Source organism: Saccopteryx leptura, chromosome 7, assembly GCF_036850995.1.
Source record: "Saccopteryx leptura isolate mSacLep1 chromosome 7, mSacLep1_pri_phased_curated, whole genome shotgun sequence".
In the NCBI taxonomy this organism is placed as follows: domain Eukaryota; kingdom Metazoa; phylum Chordata; class Mammalia; order Chiroptera; family Emballonuridae; genus Saccopteryx; species Saccopteryx leptura.
Genome location: NC_089509.1, coordinates 87,102,560 through 87,128,887, shown reverse-complemented (window position 1 = coordinate 87,128,887; position 26,328 = coordinate 87,102,560). Strand labels below are relative to the sequence as shown.

At 42.6% G+C, this 26,328-nt stretch overlaps 1 protein-coding gene across 1 annotated transcript in view; it reads right to left on the bottom strand.

Moving 5' to 3' along the window:
• Positions 1–3,945: 3,945 nt before the first annotated feature.
• The window catches only part of LOC136378495 (aldehyde oxidase 4-like), a 76,294-nt gene continuing 53,911 nt past the window's right edge, over positions 3,946–26,328 (bottom strand). Inside the window, exons 22-35 of the mRNA XM_066345490.1 lie at positions 26,017–26,150; positions 24,751–24,838; positions 24,352–24,438; positions 23,972–24,163; positions 22,298–22,525; positions 19,513–19,608; positions 18,031–18,159; positions 13,166–13,240; positions 12,288–12,340; positions 11,728–11,842; positions 11,466–11,531; positions 8,048–8,233; positions 5,651–5,818; positions 3,946–4,214 (exon numbers count right to left, since the gene is read on the bottom strand). Coding sequence (XP_066201587.1) covers positions 4,161–4,214; positions 5,651–5,818; positions 8,048–8,233; positions 11,466–11,531; positions 11,728–11,842; positions 12,288–12,340; positions 13,166–13,240; positions 18,031–18,159; positions 19,513–19,608; positions 22,298–22,525; positions 23,972–24,163; positions 24,352–24,438; positions 24,751–24,838; positions 26,017–26,150 — 1,671 coding nt within the window. The 3' untranslated portion in view covers positions 3,946–4,160. The remainder of the gene's footprint in view (positions 4,215–5,650; positions 5,819–8,047; positions 8,234–11,465; positions 11,532–11,727; positions 11,843–12,287; positions 12,341–13,165; positions 13,241–18,030; positions 18,160–19,512; positions 19,609–22,297; positions 22,526–23,971; positions 24,164–24,351; positions 24,439–24,750; positions 24,839–26,016; positions 26,151–26,328) is intronic.

Sequence of the window (26,328 nt, the reverse complement as noted above, 5' to 3'; positions counted from 1 at the left end):
TTTTCATTTAATCAACCAGGAAACTAGTTGGTAATCTTTTTGATGTTTGTGTCTCATTTTTCCAATTAAGGAATATGCTCCTGGAGGTTAGAATAGCTAGTTGTATCTCCCACAGCGGTCAGCATGAATGACAATTTGTTCTTCGCAGGGGTTAATAAATGCTTGACTGATTATCTAAAACACTTTAATGAAGAAGGCATTGCTCCTCACTCATTCACTCATTCACTCATTCATTCATTCACTCACACACTAGATATTGAGCACCCACCTTGCACCAGGCAGTATGCTGAGTGGTAAGGAAACAGTGGAAAACAAGATCTATAAGTTTTCTTCCTCTAAGGGGTTAATTCTTAATAAGAGAGAAAATTAACTTCGGATTAAATATTTACCATTGTGAGAAGAATAGAACATGGAGAAGAGATATGTTTGGGGGAAGGAGGTTGAGGAAGGCCTGAGGAAGGGACAGCTAAGCCTGAAAGATGAGTAGGAGTTGATTCGGTGAGAACTGGGAATGGAGGAGGGACAGGCTAAGGAAGGAGAGAGTGGAGGTGAAGGTCCTTCTTATAGCTGCTTGTACTTAGGGAAAAACAGATACAGGGACTGCTTTAAAGGATCCACTGTCTCCTCAACATCTCCCTTTGCCCTTAACAGAGGGAAACCAGTGAGCACAAAAGCACACACTTCCCACTTACAGTAGCAGGAACGATGCCAACGAAGAACATGGATCGTGGTGTTTCACAGTATTTATAGGAAGATGTCTTCCAGCGTCAACATAAAATACAAGCATTTAATGTAGAAGAGTAGTTTTAGAGTTCTAAAATCAGATTATGGTATTGAAGTTAGAAAACATAAAAGTACTTTGGATCAAAAGAACTAAATATGTTAGTTTTTGGGAAATTGAATACTGACCTTGACGACTTTCAAGAATGTTTTTAAACTGGAACGGAACAGAGAGCCCAGAAACAAACCCACGCCTTTACGGTCATTCATCTTCGACAGAGGAGCCAGAGCCCACAATGAAGTGCAGGCAGGGTCAGTAAGTGGTTCTGGGAATAGTAAACAAGTGCATGCAAAACAGGGAAACTTGACCACCAACTTACACAATACACAAGAGTTCTCAAAATGGATAAAAGACTTAAATGTAAGTCACAAAACCATAAATATCCCAGAAGAAAACATAGGCAGTAAGATCTCAGACATCTCTTGTAGCATTATTTTTGCCAATAAATTTTCTTGGGCAAGGGAAACAAAGCAAAAAATAAACAAATGGAACTACATCAAACTAAAGAGCTTTTGCCCAGCAAAGGAAACCATCAATAAAATGAAAAGACAACCCACTCAATGGGAGAACATATTCACCAATGATAATCCAATAGGAAGTTAATATCCAAAATTCCTAAAGAATGTATACACTCAACACCAGGAAGATGAACAATCCAAAGAAGACATCCAGATGGCCAATAGACAGATGAAAAAATGTTCAACATTATAAATCACCAGAGGTGCAAATTAAAACCACAATGAGATACCACCCTATACCTGTTAGAATGCCTATCATCAATAAATCAACAAATAACAAGTGCTGGTGATGATGTGGAGAAAAGAGAAAGCTCATGCACTATTGTGGGAATGCAGACTCATGCACCGCTATGGAAAAAAATATGGAGTTTCCTCAAAAAATTAAAAATGGAACTGCCTATTAGCTAGTGACCCTATTTCTGTGAATATGTTCTAAGAATCCCAAAACATTAATTCAAAAAATATATTCACCTCTATATTTGTTGCTGCATTACTTACAATAGTCAAGATTTGGAAAGAGCTCAAGTGCCCATCAATAGATGAGAGGATAAAAAAGCTATGGTGCATTGACACAATGAAATACTATGCGGCTGTAAAAAAGAAGACAATCTAACCTTCTGTGACAACATAGATGGACCTGGAAATTATTATGCTAAGTGAAATAAGCTGATGAGAGAAAGACAAATACCATATGATCTCACTTACATGTGGAATCAAATGAACAAAGTAAACTGATGGACAAATAGAAACAGACATAAGCACATGGAACAGACGCAGCTGTCAGAGGGCAGGGGAGTGAGGGAACTGGATAACTGGATTACCCAAAACACCTACACGCATAGCACATGGGCCTAGACAACAGTGTGCCGATGGCCGGAAGGAAAGGGGGATAAGTGGTAGGTGGAGGTGGGCAAAAAGGGAGAAATGTGAGGATGGAAAGAGACTTTGCTTGGGCCGAAGGGTATACGATGTGGTGTGCAGATGGTGTTTATTGAGTTGTACCCTGGAAACCTGTGAGGTTTTCTGAACCAATGTCATCCTAATAAATTCAATTAATAAAAATAATGTTTTCAAACTTGTTTCAACCAGGGAAACTTTTATTTGAATGAACTCTTATGAGTGTGGACACATGAAATAGAAATGTTACTGCTTTGCTGCGTGGGCTGGAGGTGAGGACTGAAGTCCTGGGGTTTTCTCTCCTTCAGAAACCCCAGGGTCTAAAAATCACTCACGGCAGAACGAGCAAAGGGTTGACTACAGTAAGAAGGTAGGATCCTGTCTCTGCCCAGTGTTTCTCTCAGATTTTATCAGGCATTGGAAGCACACAACCACGGCTTTCTTTTTCTCTTTAGTGAAAAGGGAAGACTGAATTTCTTCACTTTTAAATGGACTGTACTGGGGGACGGGAGAAACTCCCATCTATTGACTCAGGAGTTTGTTCATTTGTATAAGAAAGGTCCTATGAGTTAGTTACATCAAAGAACCTTGTTACTCTATGACAGAATATTTGAAAATGACACTGCCCTCCCCCACAACTCAGTCAAACCTATTTCTGGAGAACACAGTGACAAATCCTGCTTGCTGATGTAAATGGAAAAGTACTGGCCACTACTTCCATGTCCCTGGTTGTGAGTTCTTCAAAAGCTGCACATGAAACAAAGGTGAGATCCTGAGAGTGGGACAGGTTTAAGGCTCTTGGTTTGGTCATTAAATGTCCACTTCAGACCCTCCACTCTCAACCTTTTTGACTATGAGCCCTCTTCCCTCCCCTCCCAGCTCTAATCGTTCTACCTCTGCTGGGCCAGGTGGCAGTTGGGTTTGTGAGTCCTCTCTAGTTTCTGGAAATTTGCACCCTGAGAACTGTGAATCTGGAGGAAAGCTTGGTCCTTCGGGGTGACAATGGGGCATGGAGAAAGTTTGACATTTGAGTGTAGAGGAGGGCAGGAGTGCCAAATGAGTTGCCGAACCCCCTCCTGCCCTGGGTCTGGGTGAGTATGAGGACTGGGCCTGGAGGACAGCACATCTGGCCAGAGAAGAATGTCATCAAGCCTTAAGAATCTGAACTTGCTTGGGACTTGCAATTCCTTTCTACTATCCTATTTCTCCTTTTGGAATGCGAATGTGTATCTTATGCTTGTCCCACTATGTACAGTATTTTGGAAGCACATGACATGTTTCATTTCCTAGGTTCACAGTTGGAGAGCTATTTGCCTACATACAAAGACCTGAATTTGGGGGGGCTAGGAGCAGAATGCTGCAGTCTGATTTTTTGTGCCCTTCCCATATTCATATATTAACTCTTAACTCCCAAGGTGATAGTATTAGGAGGTGGGGCATTGGGGAGGCAATTAGATAGTGAGGACAAAGTCCTCATCTATGGGATCAGTATCCTTATAAAAGAGACCCTAGAGAGCTCCCTTGCCCTTGCTCCAAATCAGGGCACAGTCAGAGCATTGCAGTCTGTGAACCAGGAAGCAGGTTCTCACCAGACACCAAATCTGCTGGCAACTTGATCTTAGACTTCCTGGTCTTTAGAACTGTGAGAAGTAAATGTGTGTGTATTCTATAAGTTATGTAGTCTAAGATATATTGTTATAGTTCCAAATAGACTAAGATGAGACCCCCATGATGCTGCAGATCTTCAATATAATGCAAATGAAAAGAAGAATTTTGATTCTTTATTATACCTTTTGGTGAAAATTTGCATCCTAAAATATGATCATGAAGTGATCAAAATTACAGAGAATAATTAAAAGATGCTAAAATTAGCCTTGATGTTTGAGAGCCAATTTATGAGACTGCTGTGGTTTGAAAAATTTAAGGTCAATCATTAACTCTTATTTTCCAAGGAAAACATAAGATTAAGACACACGGATGGACCAAGGTGTAAATGTCGAAGGGTCATCTCTGGGAATCTGAAAAAAATCAAAGAAGGAAGATAGTTTTCAAAAAATGTTGTTATATTGAACAAACAAAATAGAAACGGACTCACAGGTGCAGAGAACAAAGTGATGGCTTAGATGGGATGAGGTGTGGGGGATGGGTGAAAAAGGGGAGGGGATTAAGGTGTACAAACTGGCAGTTACAAAATAGTCATGGGGATGTAAAGTAGAGCATAGGGACCATAGTCAGTAGTGCTGTAATAACTATGTATGTTCTAGTTATTACATCTAGTTTCATCTGAGGACCACTTTGTAAGTCATAAATGTCTAACCACTCTGCTGTACACTGCACTGTACACTGATATAATATTGAATGTTAACTGTAACTAAAAAAATAAAACAAAACAAAACAAAAAACTTATTAAATAGGTCAAAGAAGAAAATCTGTTTAATCATTGCAATAAAATAAAAGCTTCTACAATTCAGTGCCATTAAAATGGAGAGTCTCTTGTCCCTGCCCCTTTATCGGGCCTGGAACCCGGTCATGACCCCTGAGGTGCAGCCAGCCTCCTGTAACCAGGAGCCGGGAGCCACACCCAGGGGGAGTGGAGCAGGAACATGGAAGCAGCCTGGGTCCCTCATGGCGTCACTGGGCCGCCCTGGGCTCCAGACCTTCTGCTTCTTTCAGGGAAATAAATTCTTTTTTGTTGAAAAAAATTGTTGTTATATGAAAAATGTTGTAATTAAAAAAAAAAAGATTTTTAAAAAGGAACAAGTCAATGTCCACTTTATTCTTACCCAAATTATATAATTTTCTTATTTCTTTAAAACCTTGAGTCATAAATCTCCACATTCTCATAAACTAATGTTTGGGATAAAATGCATCTTATTCAGAAGCTGTGTAACTTCAAAGGCACAGAGTGCAACCTAAATTTATACAGACTCATCGAGGGCTGCAGTGAGCAGTGAATAGAGGAAGAGTCTCCGGTGGAACTTCTAGACGCATCTTTAGCAGCTGGACAGTGGAATTATGTTCTTTTACTGTGTGCATAGTGATAGTTTCATTTAAATTATTTTTATTAGTGTGTGTAACAGACACTTTCTGAATAATTGACCAAATTAGATATCTATTTAATCTAATTTGACTATTAAGGTAATTAAATACATCAACTCCGTTTCGATCAAATGTTTAAAGAAATGACCTACCAGGCCCATGTGCGATTAACATGGACCCAAGTGAGTGTGCTTCTCTGTGGGGCTGGAAAGAATCAACCCGTCATTTGAAGAGGTTCCCTCACTTTGCAGTTGCTTCGAGACATACAGGAAGTAGCAAGTGGAGGAAATATGAGATTTTTCACTAGACAAAATGAACCTGCTCTCTAATGTTGTCACAGTTATCCAATTCAGACCAAGAAGTGAAAACCCATGTGAGGGGGATTCCAACAGGAGCCTCTCCTCACCTCACTTACCATGTCAGTAAACTGATCCCCACAAGCCATCCTAATGGACTCAGCAGTTGCTGGGCTATTTAGGGTGAAGGACTTGGCCAGCCCCCTCTCTCTTCGGGCAGCAGTCACTGCATCACGGATGGCGAAAAACACGGAGGATCCCATGAACATTCCAGCCTCGCCCAGTCCCTGAGAGGAGGGCAAAGGCCATCAGAAAGGCATGGTTCATTTCAGAAATGCATGGTTCATTTAGGACTACTAATTTGTGTTCACATGTACGCACACACACTCTCTCTCTCTTTCTCTCTCTCTCTCTCTCTCTCTCTCTCTCTCAGGCACACACTTCTGGCTTTAGAACCCTCAGAATTGAGTGCATCTGAGTCGCCAGAATCTGAGCCTCCATGCCGACCTGTGCAGGGGTGGGCGCCGGTCCTCTTCGGAGTAGTTAATGAAAACGCCCAGGACACCAGGACAGCGGGGCAGCTAGAAATGTCTGTACCTCTGACCAGGTCAAAAGATTAAACGACTTGGTGCCCTCTAGTACTCCAACAACTTTTAAATCAGCAATTTTCAACCAATGTGCAGCAAGAATTCTTAAAACATGCAATACCTATGATCTGGACAATGGTGCAGTGGATAAAAAGTTGTCATGGAGTTTCATGTTTGCCGGCTCCATTCCAAGGGCACCAGCTCGACCCTGAAGGTGCAGGTTGGAGCCCGTCAGAGCACATGTGAGAAGCAAACAAAGAGTGAAACAAAGAGTTGATGCTTCTCTTTCTCTATTTCTCTCTCTCTCTCTTGTTTCCTTCCTCTCTCTCAAAAAAGAAAAAAAAAAAAAAGCAATACTTGACTATTTCACTAACTTCTTGCTGCAGCGCTCCTGACCAAATAGGCAGGTACTGCATATTTTAGAAGTTCTTGTAGCACACCAGTGGAAAATTGCTGTTCTAGACCATTTGTGTTTAACCCAAACCACAACAAAGGGGCGTCAATTGTTGTAACTGAGCTCGAAGGACAGTGAGGTGGTTGCCTCTGGAGGGTGGGATGTTGAAGTTCTCATATATGCTCACTCCTCAGGCCTGTGTTGGATGATTTGAATGACCAGTGTGGGAGGCATTATATTTTGAATAATTCACCAATGCTGCTTGTACTGATTTTTCTTCTTTCTTCCTTCAAAGTATTCTGGTCCTTGGTCTGTGTCTAGGGCCTTAGTAGAGAGATGGGACAAAGGACCCAAAGCCGATAAACTTTTTACTCTGAAGCAAATGTGGAGGAAAAGGTGGAGCTGGCAGAAGGTGGGTTCCCTCTGAGGTGAGGAGGAGGGAGAGAGCAGGGCGGTCTCGTGCCCTGTGTGGAGCAGAACTGGGAGGGAGACAGCTAGACCCCGAGAGGTAGGATTTTGTCAAAACAGTCTTTAGAGAAATCCCTGGACAAAGTCTGGTGCAGAAGTGGAGATGGGGCCATTCATGTGGAAAGTCTCACCTTCCTCCCTACATTGACCCACTCCTGAGAAAGAGAGGTAATTCCCTGAAAACCTGAGGTTAGATTGCCATCTGTCTGGTCAGATGTGGGTTCAGAACAGCACTTAAGTTGGAGAAGTTGTGTTTTTTGTAGACTTGTATTTGAGAATCTTTGCCATAAGTCTATATGGGCCAGTTTGACCCCATGGTTTCCAGGGAGCATAGGTCAACACTTTGTATCAGTGGTTATCAGTGGTTACTAACACCTCAGAGAAAATCAATCCTCAGCGAGAAACTTGTCTGAAAGCCCATTTTGACTTGGGTGGGTTGTGGGGAGAGGCTGCATGAGTAAGAAAGACTGGAGTCTGGAGGACATGCAGGGAGGGCGCAGAGAAGGTGCTGGGTGATGAATATGTTTCATGATCACTCTCAAGAGTGAAGATGCTACTTGCGCTGCTGAAGGCAGTGAGCGCCACTCTACGGTGAGTTTGCTTTTCTTTTCCCATCTCCCTTTGGGAGCTGCAGTTCCAAAGAATAAGCAAATTCAGGGGGAGGTTTTATTATATTTTGACGGAGTTGGTGGCTATGGGATGAACTGTGCTCCCCTCCAATTCATCTGTTGAAATCCTAGTCCTGGTACCTCAGTATCTTAGTATTTGGAGGTGTCTTTAGAGTGGTCATTTAGTGAAAATGAAGCCTTTAGGGTTTCTTATAGGAAAAAGAAATTAGGACACACACAGAGACATCAGACGTGTGTGCACAGAGGGTGATCATGTGAGGACACAGCAGGAAGGTGGCCGTTGCAAGCCAAAGAGAAGACTCTGCAGAGATAAGACCTTGATCTCCGACTTCCAGCCTCCAGAACTGTGAGCAAATAATCTCTGTTGTTTAAGTCATCGCATCTGGTATTTTGTTATGGTAGCCCTAGCAGACCGATAGAGAGGTCTTGAGTTCTTACCTTGGATGAGTAGATGGCGATGGGATTTCGGGAACGCACAAGGGTGACATAGAACTCTTCTGGTATTTGAGTGACAGTGGGGATTTTGTAGTCATCTGGACTCCGAGAATAAAGCACGCCTTCTGGGGAGTATTTCAGTTCTTCTGTGGTATAAAATCCCATGCCTTGGGTAAATGCTCCTTCAACCTACAGGCAAAAAACAAAAAAAACAAAAACAAAAAAAATATATATATATATATTTTTTTTTTAAAAGATTTTTTTATTTATTCATTTAGAGAGGGAGGAGAGAGAGAGAGAGAGAGAGAGAGAGAGAGAGAAGGGGGAGGAGCAGGAAGCATCAACTCCCCATATGTGCCTTGACCAGGCAAGCCCAGGGTTTTGAACCGGCAACCTCAGCCTTTCCAGGTTGACACTTTATCCAGTGCACCACCACAGGTCAGGCCTACAGGCAATATATATCACAGTATAGTATAAGCATATGATGTTGGTTGAAAAAATATTGCAATGTGATCTAAAATGGAGCTGGGAATCATAATAAGCCATTCTAGAAAGGATTGTGGGGAACCTGACAAAGGGTTCTTCAGGATCTGGCCCTTGTCATCCAGCCTGGCTTCCTCCTTAGCTCTTTTGGTCCAGGTACCCCACAGTCCAGGGATTCAACACTTGTAAAGTTCTGGGTAAGTCTGCAAGCCCCCAGAGGTGTTCAGACCTTAACTTTTTTGTAAAGGCAGCTCCTGCTGACTGTCTTCACTGCTCCCCACCTCAGTTTGTCCACTTGGCAAACCCCTATCCCTCCTCCAAGTTCCAGCTGAAAAGTAACTGACACTTTGGAGCCTTTTAAAGCCTCCGACCACCTGCTCCAGGTGGACTTAGGGACTGCTTCCTCCGGGCTCACTGCATTTGAACCCCATCAGGCGGCACTCAGAGGGCATTTTCTTTGTTCACATCTTTCTCTCTCTCTCTTACTCTTGTTTCACCCTCTCTCTCACCGATTGGTAAGCATTCTGAGGACTGGCTTTCTTGTATTCTGTTTTTAGCATGGGGCCTGGTACATAAATTCTCAATAAATGTCCACTGGATTAGATGTAAAAGAAGCTAACATTAAAGGAATGTGAACTAGAATAAATGGAACCAGGACACTGTGCTTATATTATCTGGATTTCTTTACTTCTTTTAAAAATTTTGATGGAGATTAGATCAATCTTAAATGAGGTGGGTTGGAAGAAATATTTTTATTACGTGAAATATCTTTTTTTAAAAGCCATGTTGAGTCCTATTTATAGACTATTATGCTCTTAGGGAAAAAGGTTTAAGGTCCTGTTTAAAAGAGTATCTGCCTCAAGGTTGTATCACTGAAGGAGAGTTACACTTTGAAATATTCTTAAAATTACAGAATAAAATAAACAAATTTAAATGCTAAATTTGGATATTTCCAAATGCTTGTCCCTAAAGGAAAAGATTAAAGTCCAGGAGTTCCAGTCTAACACTGGTTTTCTTTTTTTTCCCAATGGGACAGATATAGTGTTTTCCTAATTATAACATTCCTCTTTTTGCTTTTACTTAAGAAATAAAGAGGCAGGAACAAGCTGCTAGGAGGGAACAGGAAGGAGAAGGAGAGGTGAGGCTGAGTCTATCTGTGCTGGTCTCACTTGACAGATTTAAGATGAATGTCAGGTGATGTTCAACGTGCAGATTCTAAGTCCCAGCCCAGCAAATTCATGATGGAGCAGTCTGGGCCTGGGTGAGCACAAGAATCCACATTTCTGATAAACATTATAGATACTTTTGTTGCAAGAGTCTGAGGATCGCATGTTGAGAAACCCTGAAGAATCTAAAAAATTGTTCTTTAGAAAGCCCATCGGTCAATCCAGGCAAATCAGTTCCTTAGGCCTTGGGAAGGTGGGACACTGTTGGCAGATGAAACCAACATGTCTGTTGGGTTTGATGCCAAGCTCCTCAACCTGTGCAGCTATGCTGGTCGACTGTGGACCAGCTGCCTCTCCTCACCTGGGAGCTGGTGGGCGGGTGTGGGGTGAGCTGATGCGGCTGGCCATTGGCCCCACTTTGAGTAACAAAGCTAGGAGGGAAAAAGGAAGCACCAACAGCTGGAAAGGTTTTAACTTAAAGTTTAAAAAATTTTGGGTGTGTTAAAAATGTATTTACTTGTGAGATAAAAATCAGAAATTCAGCAAGAGGGAGAAATTGTTTTTAAGCATTTGTTTTTCCCTTATATTTCTCTAAATTGGTCATTTTGTTTAAATTCAATATTAATAAGAATGCTCATGCAGATTTATTATTATGTGTGTACATATATAATATTCCCTAATTATAAACATTAATTCACATTCATTGAAGAAAAATTAGAAGGCATCGAGAATTAATTATAAAGCAGAACAAATCATATATATTATATTTCTGCCACATATATACAACCATTGTTAACTTTCTCTTTTCTCTATTTCTTTTCTTTTTAGCGAGAGAAAGAGAGTGAGAGACAGACAGACAGGAAGGAGAGATGAGAAGCATCAACTCATAGTTGTGGCACCTTAGTTGTTTATTGATTGCTTTCTCATATTTGCCCTGATCGGGGGCTCCAGCCAACCCAGTGACTCCTTACCCAAGCTAGCAACCCTGGGCTCAAGCCAGCAACCATGGGCTTCAAGCAAGTAATCATGGGTTCATATCTATGATCCCAGCTTAAGCTAGTGAGCTCACACTCAAGCCAGATGAGCCTATACTTAAGACAGTGACCTCAGGTTTTTTTTTTGTTTTGTTTTGTTTTGTATTTTTTTTTTTTCTGAAGCTGGAAACGGGGAGAGACAGTGAGACAGACTCCCGCATCGCCCGACCGGGATCCACCCGGCATGCCCACCAGGGGCGATGCTCTGCCCACCAGGGAGTGATGCTCTGCCCCTCCGGGGCATCGCTCTGCCGCAACCAGAGCCACTCTAGAGCCTGGGGCAGAGGCCAAGGAGCCATCCCCAGCGCCCGGGCCATCTTTGCTCCAATGGAGCCTTGGCTGCGGGAGGGGAAGAGAGAGACAGAGAGGAAGGAGGGGGGTGGGGGTGGAGAAGCAAATGGGCGCTTCTCCTATGTGCCCTGGCCGGGAATCGAACCCGGGTCCCCCGCACGCCAGGCCTATGCTCTACTGCTGAGCCAACCGGCCAGGGCCTACCTCAGGATTTTGAACATGGATCCTCAGCGTCCTAGGCTGACGCTTTATCCATGTGTCACTGCCTGGTCAGGCGTTAACTTTTTCTTGAAATTTCTTTCAATTTTTTATCTTATATTTATGTGTAATATATGAAATGTATTGCAGAATACTTGTACCAGGTATAAACATTAGTGGAATTCTGGGAAATAACATTCTGCATGGAATTGACCGGCAGTCCCTGTGAGGTTCTCTGATACCACGCACCTGCCCAATGTCCAGGGCTGGGTTTATGCTGAAAGCAGCATCCATGAAGATGTCAGTCCTAAGGAGCTGTGCCAAAATAAAATATAATATAGAAAATGTTATTCATTTAAAGTAGATCTTTACTATAATTATATACCTGTCCCTGGTTATTCCATAGGAAGGATCACATTGATTATTATTTACAGCATAGAAAACGTGCCCATATTTGTATTCTCTGAAAACAATGAACACTGAAGATGGTGAACACCAGTGTGACCCTTACCTTGTGAGCCCCAGTCAGGCAGTCGACCTCAACCTCAGAACAGGATGCTCCATAAACAAAATAGGGGTAAGGATTACCTTCCTCCTTCTCCCAGTCCATATATGTCTGGTAGCCTCTGAGAAGAGAAATCAGGAGTGAAGGAAAGGCACTTCCCCACTAGTGGTCTGATCACCTGTGGCGCTGTGGGTCCTAGAGATGACCAGAGCTCCCGTCCCATGGCTGAAGGCCTCTTCCCCTCCCTACAAGGGGGCACAGTGGTCAGAGTTGTAGGAGGACCGGTGCTTACACGGGGAGAAGGTCCATTGGTGTCTGAGCGCTGCCCTGCAGCACACAGTCACTGGGATGGGTCAGAGGTGGTGTCACTCTTGGTTGGTAAATGCCTGTGGCCCCAAGGAGTGCCCGGGCCTCCCCCAGATCTCCTCCCACACCCCAGGACCCATACTGGAGGGTTAACACAGGGCACAGCAGAGCTCCAGTGCTCTGCAGGTGTCTCTTCAGATCAACGAGCATATGCCACCCCTGCCCAGTGTACTCTACCCCAAAGTGAAAGCGTCCTTTACTTGAAATATCCAGTAGTTGACAGGTTGATGGATTCTTCGTAGGCTGTTGCAATCTGGAAGAGATGATTGGTTACAAAGACAGATAAGTTTAAGGAAAGTGATGAAAAATTCTGTGCTATGCTTGCCTCCTGTTGTTGGCACCAAGCTCCACACATTCACCTCGAGCGAGGTTTATGCTTTGTACAAGCCTCAGGTCATGTTCAAGCACAGTGCTGATGGCAGCTGCTACCTGTGCTCTGCGAACCTCTACTTTTGGAGTTGCATGGAGTCAAGTTTACTATTTTTAACTTTTTTGGCTTTTTGCATTAAGGAGGAGCCAGGCCATATTCATGTAGTTATGTACACAGGTATGTGTGTATGCACATACAAACACACATGTGTATGTATATATATGTATGTGTGTGCATGCATGTATGTACATATATATCTTGACCCTGCCTTTTCCCCCCCAAATTATTCAATTGGTTGTCTCGGTATATTATATCAGCTTCCCTGGGTAGAGCTGGAAATAATAACACTAATGGTAATTGTATTAATTATTAAAAACAGAGTAATCCTTTGCTATTAGGACTGCTATTATCTCCATCGCCCTGGTGGGAAACCCAGGCCCTGAGGCGCAGGGAGCCACAAAGCTGGGCCAGCAGCCCAGGGGCTGTTCTCTAGAGCCAATGCTGTTACCATGCTCTGAGAAGTTAAGCTCTTAACGAAGCCTCTTAATGAACACAGACATGTCTTTCGCTCTCGTTTGGAAAAGCAGAGGTAAATGCTAAGGCATGCTTTGTGTCTTGAATGAGCACCAGCAACCAGATCACAGGCCTAGGACTTGGGCCTATCTGATGTATTTGCGTTTCCCTGGCAGGGCTGACGGGAACACTCACCCAGTCCTCCCATGTCCCCTTCGGGTTTTTCCTGATGACTGGCTGAAGACGGTCCCTGAGAATTTGGCAGGCATTCTAAAAATAAGTATTTGAAATTATATCGGAAATAAAAGGCATAGGAAATAGCAAATTGTTCAATATTTAAATCAGTTCAAATGTAGACTGTCAGTTTGTGAACCTGCTTCCAAGTCCTCTAGGCAGGGTTTCTTAAACGTGAGCATTGCATGGAACCCCTTTAAATGAAACAAATATTCCTGTGGTTCTTGCATTGTTAAAATTATTATTTTTTTTTTATTTAGAAAATTAACTTTAACGGGATGACATTGATCAATAAGTGTACATAGATTTCAGGTAAACATTTCTATAGCTTTTGAACTTTGATTATGTTGTGTACCCATCACCCAAAGTCAAGTCACTTCCTGCCATCTTGTATTTGTCTCTCTTTACACCTTTCCCTGGACGCCCTCCCCACATCCCCCTTCCTTCCTTCCTCCTCTCCCTGAGAACCACTTCACTTTTATCTATGTCCATGAGTCTCAGTGTTTTTATGATAATGTTTACATACATGGTAACATAAAACTAGGTAGAGTCTTTTAGAATTATAGCTCTTTTATGTCAATAAAACAAAAATATCGAAATGACAAAGTGTACAGACCAATCTACATGCCAATAAAATTCAAAATCACGTTAAATTAGTTGATTGACAATAGTGTTTTCTGCAGCTACACTCCTGCTTGGAATGTGGAACAGTCCTGACCGCTGAGGCACACATACTTCTGTGTGCAGCGTGCCTGTTATGTGCCAGTTAAAGGGTCTTTTTCTCTCCACCTTTGTTGCCATTAGATTTTCATTTGCACTTTATGCCGTGTCACCACCTACTCTTTAAGAAAACATCATTTCCGTATGAAGTCCCGCTTATTGCCTTGACACAAAGTATACTTCATGGTCCCAAATGCAGACAAGGACAGCTCATGGTAGCACTTCCCTTATAAAGGGGTCATTCTGATATTGCAAACGTGCTGGACTTTATTGAAATGAAAATAGAAAATTCACGATGAAATCTCGATCCCCTGAGATTACATCTGCAGACCGCTGGGTGTCAGTGAGCCCAGCTTGGATTCCTCTCTTAATTTAAATACAAATCTCATTACATGTGTACCCTTACCTTAATCATCTCAGCTTCTGAACACCCTACATGCCCTCTCTTGGTTTCTGTGCCTTCTGTTCTATCATTGCCTCTTTGGGAAATGGTCTATGGCTTCTCCCACAGGAGGGAAGTGCCCGCACCCATAAATCTATCTCTGCTGCTTCATGCAGTCGTCAGTGACTGACCTCATTAGAAATGGGCACTTTCCCAGACAGTGCCACATCCAAGGCAAACTCAAGCAGCACCGTTCCTGCCTGTCCAGATACCAGATGTTCCTCCTCTTATCACGACCTGACAATATATTCTTGTGCATAACTTTATGCTCAATAGCCTAATGGTCTCCTAAAATATCTTCTCACTTTAGGAGAAAATTTGTCGTTCTTTTGTGACATCTGAGCCCCCCCCCCCTTTTTTTTCAATTTTTTGTTTATTTATTTATTTATTTATTTATTTTACAGAGACAGAGAGAGAATCAGAAAGGGGATAGATAGGACAGACAGACAGGAACAAAGAGATGAGAAGCATCAATTATTAGTTTTTTCGTTGCGACATCTTAGCTGTTCATTGATTGCTTTCTCATATGTGCCTTGACCGTGGGCCTTCAGCAGACCGAGCAACCCATTGCTTGAGCCAGTGACCTTGGGTCCAAGTTGGTGAGCTTTACTCAAACCAGACGAGCCCATGCTCAAGCTGGAGACCTCAGGGTTTCGAACCTGGGTCCTTACGCATCCCAGTCTGATGCTCTACCCACTGCGCTATTGCCTGGTCAGGCTGAGCTCCTTTTTGTGTGTGGAGTATCTTTCACCTTATATTCCTTAGAGAGTTGTTTTTCCTTGTGGAAATGAAACTCTAAGTCTCAGACACTAATTTTTGTAGCTTTTTCTGCGTTATAGAAAATTGCAAAATACACAGACGTAGAGAGAATAGGACAATTTCCCCTATACCTTTTATCCAGCTTCAACAGTGAGCATTTATAGCCCGAGCAGCCTGTCCAACCTCTTCTTCCACCTCCGTCCCTTTTACTCTCTGTGCTCCAGCCACACTGACCCCTTGCAGCTCCTCAAGCACAGGGGGTGAGTTTCTGCTACTAAGTACCCACAGGATGGCTCCTTTCTTTCCTGCATTGAGGACCAGGCTCAAGGGTCACCAATCAGTGCGTGGCCTGGTTTCTCTGCTGCCCCAGAAGGCCACGCTAACATTTGTACTTTCTCTTTCCATAGCTTCTATTATTTTAATTCATGACCCCTACCAATATATATTTTAAATTTTTTTCTTTATTTTTTATTTCATGCTTTATTAATTATTGATGGGAGATTAAAGGACTCTTTCTGACTTTTATGCTAAGGATGAGATTGGCACAATAGGTGACAAATAGTCCCTTATTCCAATGGGGGTTCTCTACCTTCTAAGCAGATCCTGCAAATAAACCCACAAGCTGTTCCTCACCCACCTCAGTGGTATCAAAGAGTTGAAACTGAGGAGACTGAAAGGTTAGAATTAGGGAGAAGATTCCACCGGAAATGGCTGTTGGTGTGCCGGGATCAACCTCTCAGGGAGGAGGGGCAGGAAGGCTTTCTCCATCTCAAGCCCAGTGAGAGACACTGCAAAGCCACCCAGAGAGCTTGACAGGAACCCCCTGGAGTTGGGGGACCCTACACACCTGCATCTTCTTCTGAACACAGACTGTCGGTGAGAGACAGCCTGCAGCAGCCCCGGCTCGTCGAGGACCATCTCTGGGGGGAGGGATGCTGTATCCCCACTGACCGGACGGCCTCAAAGGGGCAGGTGTCTGAGCAGAACCTGTGGGGTGGGTGCTGTGTGGGCTACATTTTTATTGAATCCTCTGTGTTTAACCATTTCAACTTAAGAAAAATTTATGAAGACAAAGCCAAAATGGAATCAATTTTTTTAATTTCCTGCTCTCTTTACTTTGTGGTATTTAATACTTAGTCCTTAGACATAAACATACTAATGCTTATTGATTTACCTGGTCCATTAAGTGTTGCATTTGATTTGGAATTATTTCAGATTTTTCTAAAAGATATTTTTCTTTTATAGACATTTCCTGGTCTTTACTCCCATATAAATGACTTGGAATTTAAAAGAATTCTGGGATCTGAAATTAACATCTTCACCTTCCTCACGTGATGGACAGTCTATGTCAAGGCTAGAGCCGCTGTTGTCTTTGCTGTCATCAAGACCTTAGCATGTTTCCTTTGAAAATCTGCAGCTATGGTTGACTGACAAAGAATCTAGAGCCTAGGGAAGTCTTATGGAGCCTCAAAAGCTTTTCATAATCAACCCATCACGGAAGCCCATCGAAGAGCTGCAGGCCTGAAGGGCGAACAGAGGACAAGCTGTCGCTCCTTTCCCTACAAGGAGCACTCTCTGAATTTGCTGGACACAACTTTGCCCTCAGACCGTTGGAGGGCCGGACTATAAAAAAACTATGAACAAATCCCTATACACACTGCACATATCTTATTTTAAAGTAAAAAAACAAAATGGAAACAAATACAATATTTAAAATAAAGAACAAGTAAATTTAAATCAACAAACTGACCAGTATTTCAATGGGAACTATGGGCCTGCTTTTAGTTAATGAGATGGTCAATGTGCTCCTCTCACTGACCACCAATGAAAGAGGTGCTCCTTCCGGAAGTGCGGCGGGGGCCGGGTAAATGGCCTAAGGGGGCCACATGAGGCCCGCGGGCCATAGTTTTGGGACCCCTGTTCTAACCATTAAGTTATAATTCCCCATTTGTCCCTCCTCCTGACTGCTGGCACCCTCTAGTGTCCAGTTTTTGAAAGTTCCTCACCTATAAGGGCTTCCTGCAAGGGGTGAGGTGCCTCAGTAGAAAGAGGCTGGGAGTGACCTGGGGCTAGGGCGGCAGTGGGCAGGTTACAAGTGGTTAAATCCATAGGAGAGGCACCGCCTATATCATGGTTGTTCTGAGAGACTGTCTAAGGAGCTCACAATGGCATCCACAAGGGAAGGCGTCAAATACAACAAGGCCAAGTGACACTGAGCCAGCCAAGAAAGTTCTGCCTTTCTTCTGTGCTCTCTTTCCTGGACTTTAATGATTTTATTTATTAATTCTACATAGAGAAGAGGGGGAGTGAGAAGTACTAAGTATTAGTTGCTTCAGTTTAGTTGTTCATTGTTTACTTGTCATCTGTGACTTGACCAGGCAAGCCCAGGGTTTCGTACCAGCGACCTCAGCGTTCCAGGTCGGCGCTCTATCCACTGTGCCATCACGGGTCAGGTTCTTCCTTGGATTTTACAAGGATCTGAAATGAAGGCTAAGGAGCTTGTGTGTGTGTGTGTTTGGGGGAGTGCAAGGAAGGAAATGGAGAGAAGTCTCCCCACCCACTTTCTACCTGCAGGCCCAAACTGCAAGCTGAAATATGTTTTGGAATTTAGGACTAGACATTTTAATTATTGAATGAGATGTTTATGCAAATAAATGTGATCAGTGGGGTTTTAATTATCTTAGAGTGGTTAGAGCAATGCCAAGTAGATTTTATTTAACAGGATGGACGAGGAAGCACACACAGGGAGCTTCAAACACTTGAAGTCTCAACCACTTAGCAGAGTGACCTAAAACCAGCCACTTGACCTTTCCTGGCCTCAGTTTCAGTTCCCGTATAAGAAGCAGTGGGACAAGGTTATTTGCATCACTGTCACTGGATGACTGAGACATGAAAGAAAAGTCACCTGCACCGCTCTCCCGAAGATGTCTGCTCCCATGGATGCTGCTGTGAAGGTGGCATTGGGCACCGTGACAGTGCTTGTTTCTGACAGGTGTATATACGACATGGGGACGTTCAGTTCTCGACTAGCCACCTGCCAGAAGCAGAAGAGAAACATTATTGATGTCATTGACTCTGAGTCTTCCTTCCCCCAAATTAAAAACTTTTACATTCTCTCTGTCTTTTTCTCTTTTCGGAAGATGGGGGGGGGGGAGACTGACATACAGACAAACAGACAGGGACAGATAGACAAGTAGAGAGAAGATAAGAAGCATCAATTTTCATTGCGGCACCTTAGTTGTTCATTGATTCCTTTCTCTTAAGTGTCTACACTGGGAGGCTCTAGCTGAGCCAATGACCCCTTGCTCAAGCCAATGACTTTGGGATCAAGCCAGCAATGTCGGGTTCATTCCAGCAAATTTTGGGCTCAACCCAGTGTCCATGGGGTCACGTCCATGATCCCACGCTCAAGCTGGTGACTTCAGGGTTTCTACCCTGCTTTATGCAGTGTGCAACCACCTGGTCAGGCTACATTCTTTTTTGAACAGAGTATAAAATCTGCCTATTCATTCAGCATAAACATTTAAGGTAGCATCTTGGGTCTTATATGTAGAATATGAGTTTAAAATTTTTAAACGGCATTGTGAAAGCTACCTTTTCAGAGACAGGTGGCCAACTATTTGCTTACTTTCATACCAGTTTCATAGAAGCCACATGTCAGTACGGTCACTCTGGGACATCTGGTTTAGTATGACACATACAAGCCAGGCCGAGGTCCCAGTCTTACTGCTTTACCTTCATCTTTTCCTCATGGTTTAGAGACACTTAGCAGATTAGGTTTTTCATGGGACACTTTGTAGAAACAAAGGTTTTGTTTAAAAGAAGCAAGATCTGGCCCTGGCTGGTGGCTCAGTGGATAGAGTACTGGCCCAGCATATGGATGGCTGAGCGTAAGGATATCCTGGGTTCGATTCCCAGTCAGGGCACACAGGAGAAGCAGCATCTGCTACTCCCCCACCATTCCCCCTTCTCTCCCTAACCCCTCTGGCAGCTAGTGGTTTGATTGCTTCGATTGTGGCCCTGGTTGCTGAGGATAGCTCCATTGGAGCACATCAGCCTAAGGAAGATTTGAATTAATATTGTATAGCTTTCAGCAGTTGCCATAAAGATAAAAATAGTTTATCTTTGAAAACTGAAATCACAGTTTTCAGAAGACTTATGGACTTGGTGCTTCAGAGTGCAGGAAGGACACTATAACATATTTTCTCAATTCTAATACCCACTTTCATCAGCCCTCTGCATTCTTATGTTCCTGATATTAAAATGAGTTTTATAATTGGCCTGTGCATTTGGTATAATGGTATTCTACTGCTCAATAACAAAAGCTGGTAAAACTGACTGTACATTTATACTCTTCCACAGTAGAGAAAATGGATACTTATCTCACCTGGGCCATTTTGGTGTAGATGCCTTGTCCAATTTCACAGCCTCCATGAGTCAACAAGACAGAGCCATCAGTATAGATGTGGACGAGAGCAGCGGCCTGTTGGGAGTAATTGTAATACCAGTGTGGAAACCCATACTGCCAGATATTGCCATGTGTTTAACATAGGTTGCCAGATGAATGGTTTGCTTCACTGAGTCACCCTCTTATTGTTTATACTGGATACAGAAGCCATTATCTGTGGCCACAGACAACCCTTTTCAATGACCCCAGACTTGAACACCACCACTGTAGATCAAAGTGGTGGCTCACCTCCACTCCCACCATCTCCTGCTACTGGAGGCCTCGTGTGGTTGCCTTGGAAGCTACCTCCCCAAAGCACCACTCATAGAATATTTTATTATTCTTTCTCCTTGAACTCAACAATTAATTTTAAAGCAAATGGAACCTGTATATGTAAATTTCCAGGCAAAGTTTCCACTGGATCCTAAAGGAGCTGGAAGAAATTTGAGATGTTTTAATAGTTTACAAATGCTGCTCGCCTTCAGAACCAAATTCCAGTTTTGTTTAAAGTTGGAGGTAGAACCACAATACCAATTTTTGTGTGTGTGACAGAGACAGAGAGAGACAGAGAGAGGGACAGATAGAGACAGACAGACAGGAAGGGAGAGAGATGAGAAGCATCAACGCTTTTTGCAGCATCTTAGTTGTTCATTGATTGCTTTGTCATATGTGCCTTGACCGCGGGGCTACAGCAGACTGAGTGACCCTTTGCTCAAGCCAGCAACCTTGGGCTCAAGCTGGTGAACCTTGCCCAAGCAGATGAGCCCACGCTCAAGCTGGTGACTTCGGGGTCTCAAACCTGGGTCCTCCGCATTCCAGTATGATGCTCTATCCACTGCGCCACTGCCTGGTCGGGCCTAACACCCCTTTTTTTAAGCCCCCAAGTGATTTTGATGATTCGCCATGTTTGGAATCAACAGATTTAGTCCCAATTCTTCACGTTGTATGTGAGGGAATAGAGGCCTAAAGAAGAAGAGGCGTGGCTAAACCCAGTGCCTAGTTTGTGGAAAAGTCAGGAATGGAGCCCACAAGTCCTAACTTGAGCTCAGAGTCCTCCACATCTACGCTCTGCTGCCTCCTTCAGATTCACTGCTCTTTTCCCCTCTATGCGGCTGGGCTGAGGCTCCAGCAACCAGACTGATCAGAGAGAGAGGGAGGAGGCTGCACTATGTCCAGTGGTTCTGCAAGTCTTTAGAACTTGTCTTTAAAAATCCCCATCACACTCTCATGCACACGGCCCAGAAGCCTGCATCTCCCCTCTGGGAACCTCCATCCTCCTGGTGATGCCTGTGTTCTTACCACTACAAATTCAAAATATCAGCTAGTTTAGCTACACCCGTCTCTTGGGTGTGAAAGTATAGTCTCAGGACCAGCAAGCTCTCTACTGGAACTTTTAAACTTGGTATTTTCATCTCATGATCACCTAACAAGAGTAATAGATGACTGTATTTAACGGCAATGGCCACATCCTTTCAGAGCCCACGTTAGACTTTATGTAGATGATTGTATAAGTACTTAGGAGGACTACTTTAGTTGGCGGGGCATATTAGAGACAAGAGCTAGGACAGCGAGTCATCACACCTTACACAAACACTTAAGATTAAGACTTAGAATCACTTGAAGTTCAGCAGAAGCCAGGACCACTACCCTTTTGTGAGTGAGGGTTCAGTTTTGGAAAAGTAACATCACCCACCATATTAAGTTAATGTTACTATATTGAAGACTATTGGCATTTATTGTACTACTTTAATTTAATTTCCTAATTCACTAGTGTTTTGTAGAGGTATGAGAGCTAAGAAACTTATTCTTTGTGATTATATATAGCAGTAAAAGAACATTAAAATAAATAATTTAAGCAGTGTTGGGAATCCACAGAAATTTTCTTTTCACTTGGGGTTTGAATGTTATTCTGGCTTCAGAAATATTCCCGGGTGGAGAAGGACTGATTATCTGCTCCGGGCATGAAGCACTTCTGACCTCACCCACCCTCCGTATCATTTTGCTTTCGACCTGGTTAGTGGAATCCAAGGAGTGACCAGAGGTAATGTTGGTAAGAGACAGCTTAGGCATTTCTCACTGACACCATGAGGGGACCTGTATTTATTCTTTTGTGTAGGTTTGTTTATGGGGTGTTCAAAGATTGATGGGACTAGAAACAAGTAAGTAAGTAAGTAAGTAAGTAAGTTAGTAAATGGTATAATCAGAAACAGGAACTCACAATAAACTGTTTAAGATAAAACTAAAAAGAAGGCACAGTAGTCATGAAGCCTCAGAATTATAATTCCAGGTTTCTGCATAAATAGAGAAGCTCTGTCTGTTCTCATGTGTTTTGAAAAGCTCTGTCTTCAAATGACCTTACTGTTCTCACTAAGGAATTATGAAAGAGAGAAAGTGATCCTCTTTTCCCCAAAATCCTTTCATGGACCCCATACCTTAATGCTCAGACCCCCCTGAGCTGGACTGTATCAGATGATTGCTCTCTGAGGTCCCTGACACTGTGTCACACCAGGTCTTCCCTGATACTAATGGTCTCTGATATTTGTCTGAACCCATTTTGTTTTCTCTCATAAGAAACTCCTAGTTTTTTCTTTCTCCAGAGAGGAAGACACCTTCATTTCCATGTCTGGTGGTCATGTCTGCTAGTGGCTCATAACAGCCCTTTTCTAACAGCTAACCATGAAGAGAAGAAGAGCTTTTTCTGGGAACTCATCTCTCATAACCTCACCTGATTGTAGTAGGTCTTGGGCATCCCAACAGTAAATTTCATGGGGACCACGGCAAGTCCCCTCTTCTTCCAGTAATTATTTTTGTTAAATTCCTCAGCATCCCTTTTCCTAGCATAGAAGGAAGATTTATCCAGACACTCTTTCCAGCATCTTCGCAAGGGCTCTGGATTAAATATTTCCTTGTAGGCTGTTTTGCTAATTCTCTTATACATGTTTATTTCTTTAACCTGTAAGAAAAAAAAGCATTTCAAGGATATAGGCTATTCCATATGTAAAGCATATGTTTTTGTTATCTACTTGACATAAAGAAAGTCTTTCTTAAAAAAGAAACAACTATTTAAATGGCTGTAAATATGCAAATGCAGATGTAACTATGTAAATTGAATGATAACAATAACAAAACTACTATTGAACACTACATATGCTCCAGGTTGTATATTAAGTGTATGATCTCAATCAACCTTATAATTATCCTGAGAAATAGTAGGTATTTTATGAGTGTTGGGAAAAATTTTGTTAGTGTTGAGACAATTTTCCTGAATCAAACTTTTTTTTGTTTGGTGTTTTTTTTTAGTGAGTGAGCAATAGTCACAGACAGAAAGAGGAAGAGACAGGGGCAGACAGACAGAGAGAGAGAGAGATGCGAAGCATCAACTCATTGTTGCAGCATTTCAGTTATTCATTAATTGCTTTCTCATCTATGGCTTGACTGTGGGGCTCCAACTGAACCAGTGAACCGTTGCACAAGCCAATAACCTTAAGCTCAAGCCAGAGACCTTGGGCTCCAGCTAGCAACCTTGGGCTTCAAGCCAGCAACTTTTGGGCTTAAGCCAAGGGTCATGTCTTGATCCCATGATCAAGTCGACAACCCAGGGCTCAAGCTGGTCAGACTATGCTCAAGCCAGATGAGTCTGTGCTCAAGCTGGTGACTTTGGGGTTTCAAACCTGGGTCTACAGCATCCCAGAACAACACTCTGTCCACTGCGTTATCGCCTGGTCAAGCCTGGCTCAAACTTCTACAGAATGTTTCTTTATTCTTAACTGTTTTCAAATTGGCTCCTCAAAATCTGAACTGTGGTAGAATGTTTGCACAAATGGCTGTAATAATACCAATCTTCCAATACATGCCCTTGGGTGGTTGCACACTAACTTTAGAATTGGTGCTGTGACTTGCTTTGACAATAGGACAACACATATGTAGTGCAGGCATAGACTTGAAAAGTGCTCATGCATTAGGACTTGGCATGTTCTTTCCACTCTTGGAAAATCTATGAATCACCATGAGAACTAATCTGGGCTAGCCTACTGGAGGATGAGAGATGCTGGGGAGCAGATATTAGCCTTCCTAGCTGAGATATTGCTTAGAATAATCAGTCAATGACCATAAGACATGGAAGTGAAACTGTCTTAAACCATAAACTCTAATTTAGCTGACTCAGACCAGAAGAGCTACCCATTGGGTGACCCACAGAATCAGAAAAAAATACTATTTGTTATTTTAATCCACTAAGTTTTTGTTAACTTGTTAGATAGCAAAAGCTTACTGATACATAAATAATATACTTTATTTCTTTGAATCTTAGAATCTGACACAATTCTATATGTAGGTGCTCAAGATATATTTGAACCAATGATGTCAGAGTTTTGTTAGGGGATTTCACCCGATTACCTACCTCTTCAGGGAGTAAGTTGCATTGAGACGCCACAGCAGTGATGTAAGTTTCAACTACCACTGAAACTTGGGGAAAACCAAATCCTCGAAAGGCAGTGTTGGATGGCAAATTTGTTTTGCAAGCCCTACCCCGGCACCGGAAATTAGGAATATGATATGCATTTTCAGATTTCAGCACGATAAAGTCTATCACCTGAATTAAAACAAAACAAAACAAAATTTCACATCTATCAAATATTCAAAACCACTTATCTAAATTTTATCTCTAATGCAAATACTTCACAGAATGTATTCAATTTATAAGATAAATATTCATGCAAATCAAGTATGGCACACACAACTCAACTGGTAACCTACAGGAAGGACATATTTCTTATTTACCGTCTCAGACTCATCAGGAGTGCACCCTCCATTGATATAAAATTCAAGATCAGCAGCCTTGATTACTCCATTGTTCATGAATCCAATCTGCAAAGTGATATAATAAAACCATTTTCTTAGTAGTTTTTACACCAGACCATGTTGTATACAAATACATCTGATCAGAACTGTCAGTCCGTGCATAGCTTATGAACATGACTCGATGTGACAGTGAACAGAGGAACACTGAGGATGGTACCCAGGCTGACCATGTGACCCCAACAGAAAGTTCTAATTAGCTTTAGTAGCATCCAAATATCCTCTTCAATTAGTATGATATTTAATAATTTTCTATACTATTGGTTGGTTATCACTGGACAAGGTTTAAGGCAATTTCCTGGAATTTTTGTTCTCACTCACTTTGTATTTTCCGAGCAGTGGGTGGCGGCCAGCAGTTATCAGCATGTCATCACCACGCTCTAGAACAAACCGGATTGGGCGACCAGTCCTACAGGAAGTGACTCTGTTAATACACTGGATGTTTCATAAACTTGTAGAAATATGGAGAAGGTGAAAGGGGACTGGAAATAGTCTAGCTTAGTGGTTTTCGGTGGGGGAAGTAACATCTTAAACATTTTGGAAGTTTGTTGTGACATTAAAATGTAAAAAACAATTACTATTATCATCTAGTTTAGTTGTGTCTGAAAATTTTGATGTTGAAATAATTCATTTTTTGCTTACAAGTTACTTTACTTTTATTTCTTTTTTATATCACATTAAGGCATTGTTATATTATGATGTCACTTTGGATATTAAAGTGGGCATTAAAATACTGGCCATAGGGGGAGTGTTAGGCTGAAAGGATTGAGAATCAATGCTCTGTTGAGCTCTGCCCCCTCTCGTTCACACTCCCCTTTCATAAAGCCCATCAGGGACTCCCCTGGCTTCTGCGGGAGTGCTCCCAGGGCCTGCACTCCTGCACTTACAGCTCAGTCTTTGTCATTGTTGGAAAGCGCCAATGAACTCAGATACTCCCGGGTTTCCTTTTCATAGCTATAGCCTAGGATACGTTAAATTTTTCCTGAACATACTTAATGAACTTTGGCATGTAAAAGGTTCACAAAATCATGGCTATTACTATGTCTGGTTATTCGATCCGGATGACGTAAAGGCTAAGTGAACGTTCCCAGGCAGCAGCAGACCCTGTTGTGTTTCATGACAAAATGTGTCCCATGTAAGGCTGGGGTTTTGACTCTCCCTCCATTCAGCCACCTCAGCTTGATTTATTTTAACAATTTGAAACAAACATTTTAAAGAGTGAAAGCCAATGCAGTTCATGAAGAAATAATACACAGTTATATCTGTGCAACCAGTCAACATTTATAATGATTACATTTGTTCTACACAACTATCTTGTAAAATAGGTAGATATTACTTTCTTCACTTGATAGGTGAGAGAACTGAGGCGACTTGCCTACGGTAACCTTGTGAGTGAGTGGGAACTTGAACACAGGTCCTCTGGCTCCAGGTCCAGTGTTCCTTCCCCCACATGCTAACCACACCCTTTGGAATGAAAGGCTATGACCAGTGGAATAAACACTGGGCTGTATGTAGTGCTGGAAGGATGTGAGTGGTCCCCGCCCTGCTAGCACTTCTGACATTGATAGCTGTCACTGCGGCTCTTACTTGTGGGCGGCCACAGCACCGACAGCTCCTAGCAGAGAAGGCTTAGTTGCTTTTCCCCCAAATGCTCCTCCGGTTCTTTTCATGCGGCAGGCGATTCTATTGCTTGGGACATTAAGTGCTGCAGCCACAAATTCCTGCAAGAGGAAAGTCCGCAAAGCCACATAAGTGCAACTGAATAGTTTACTTCCCCATCCATATACTTCCCTCTGCCTGGTAAAGGAAATTCAGTAATTCAACAAATACAGTATGGACAGACTGTGCAACCATTATCACAATCTAATTTTAGAATAGTTTAAGCATTCTCAAAGAAAC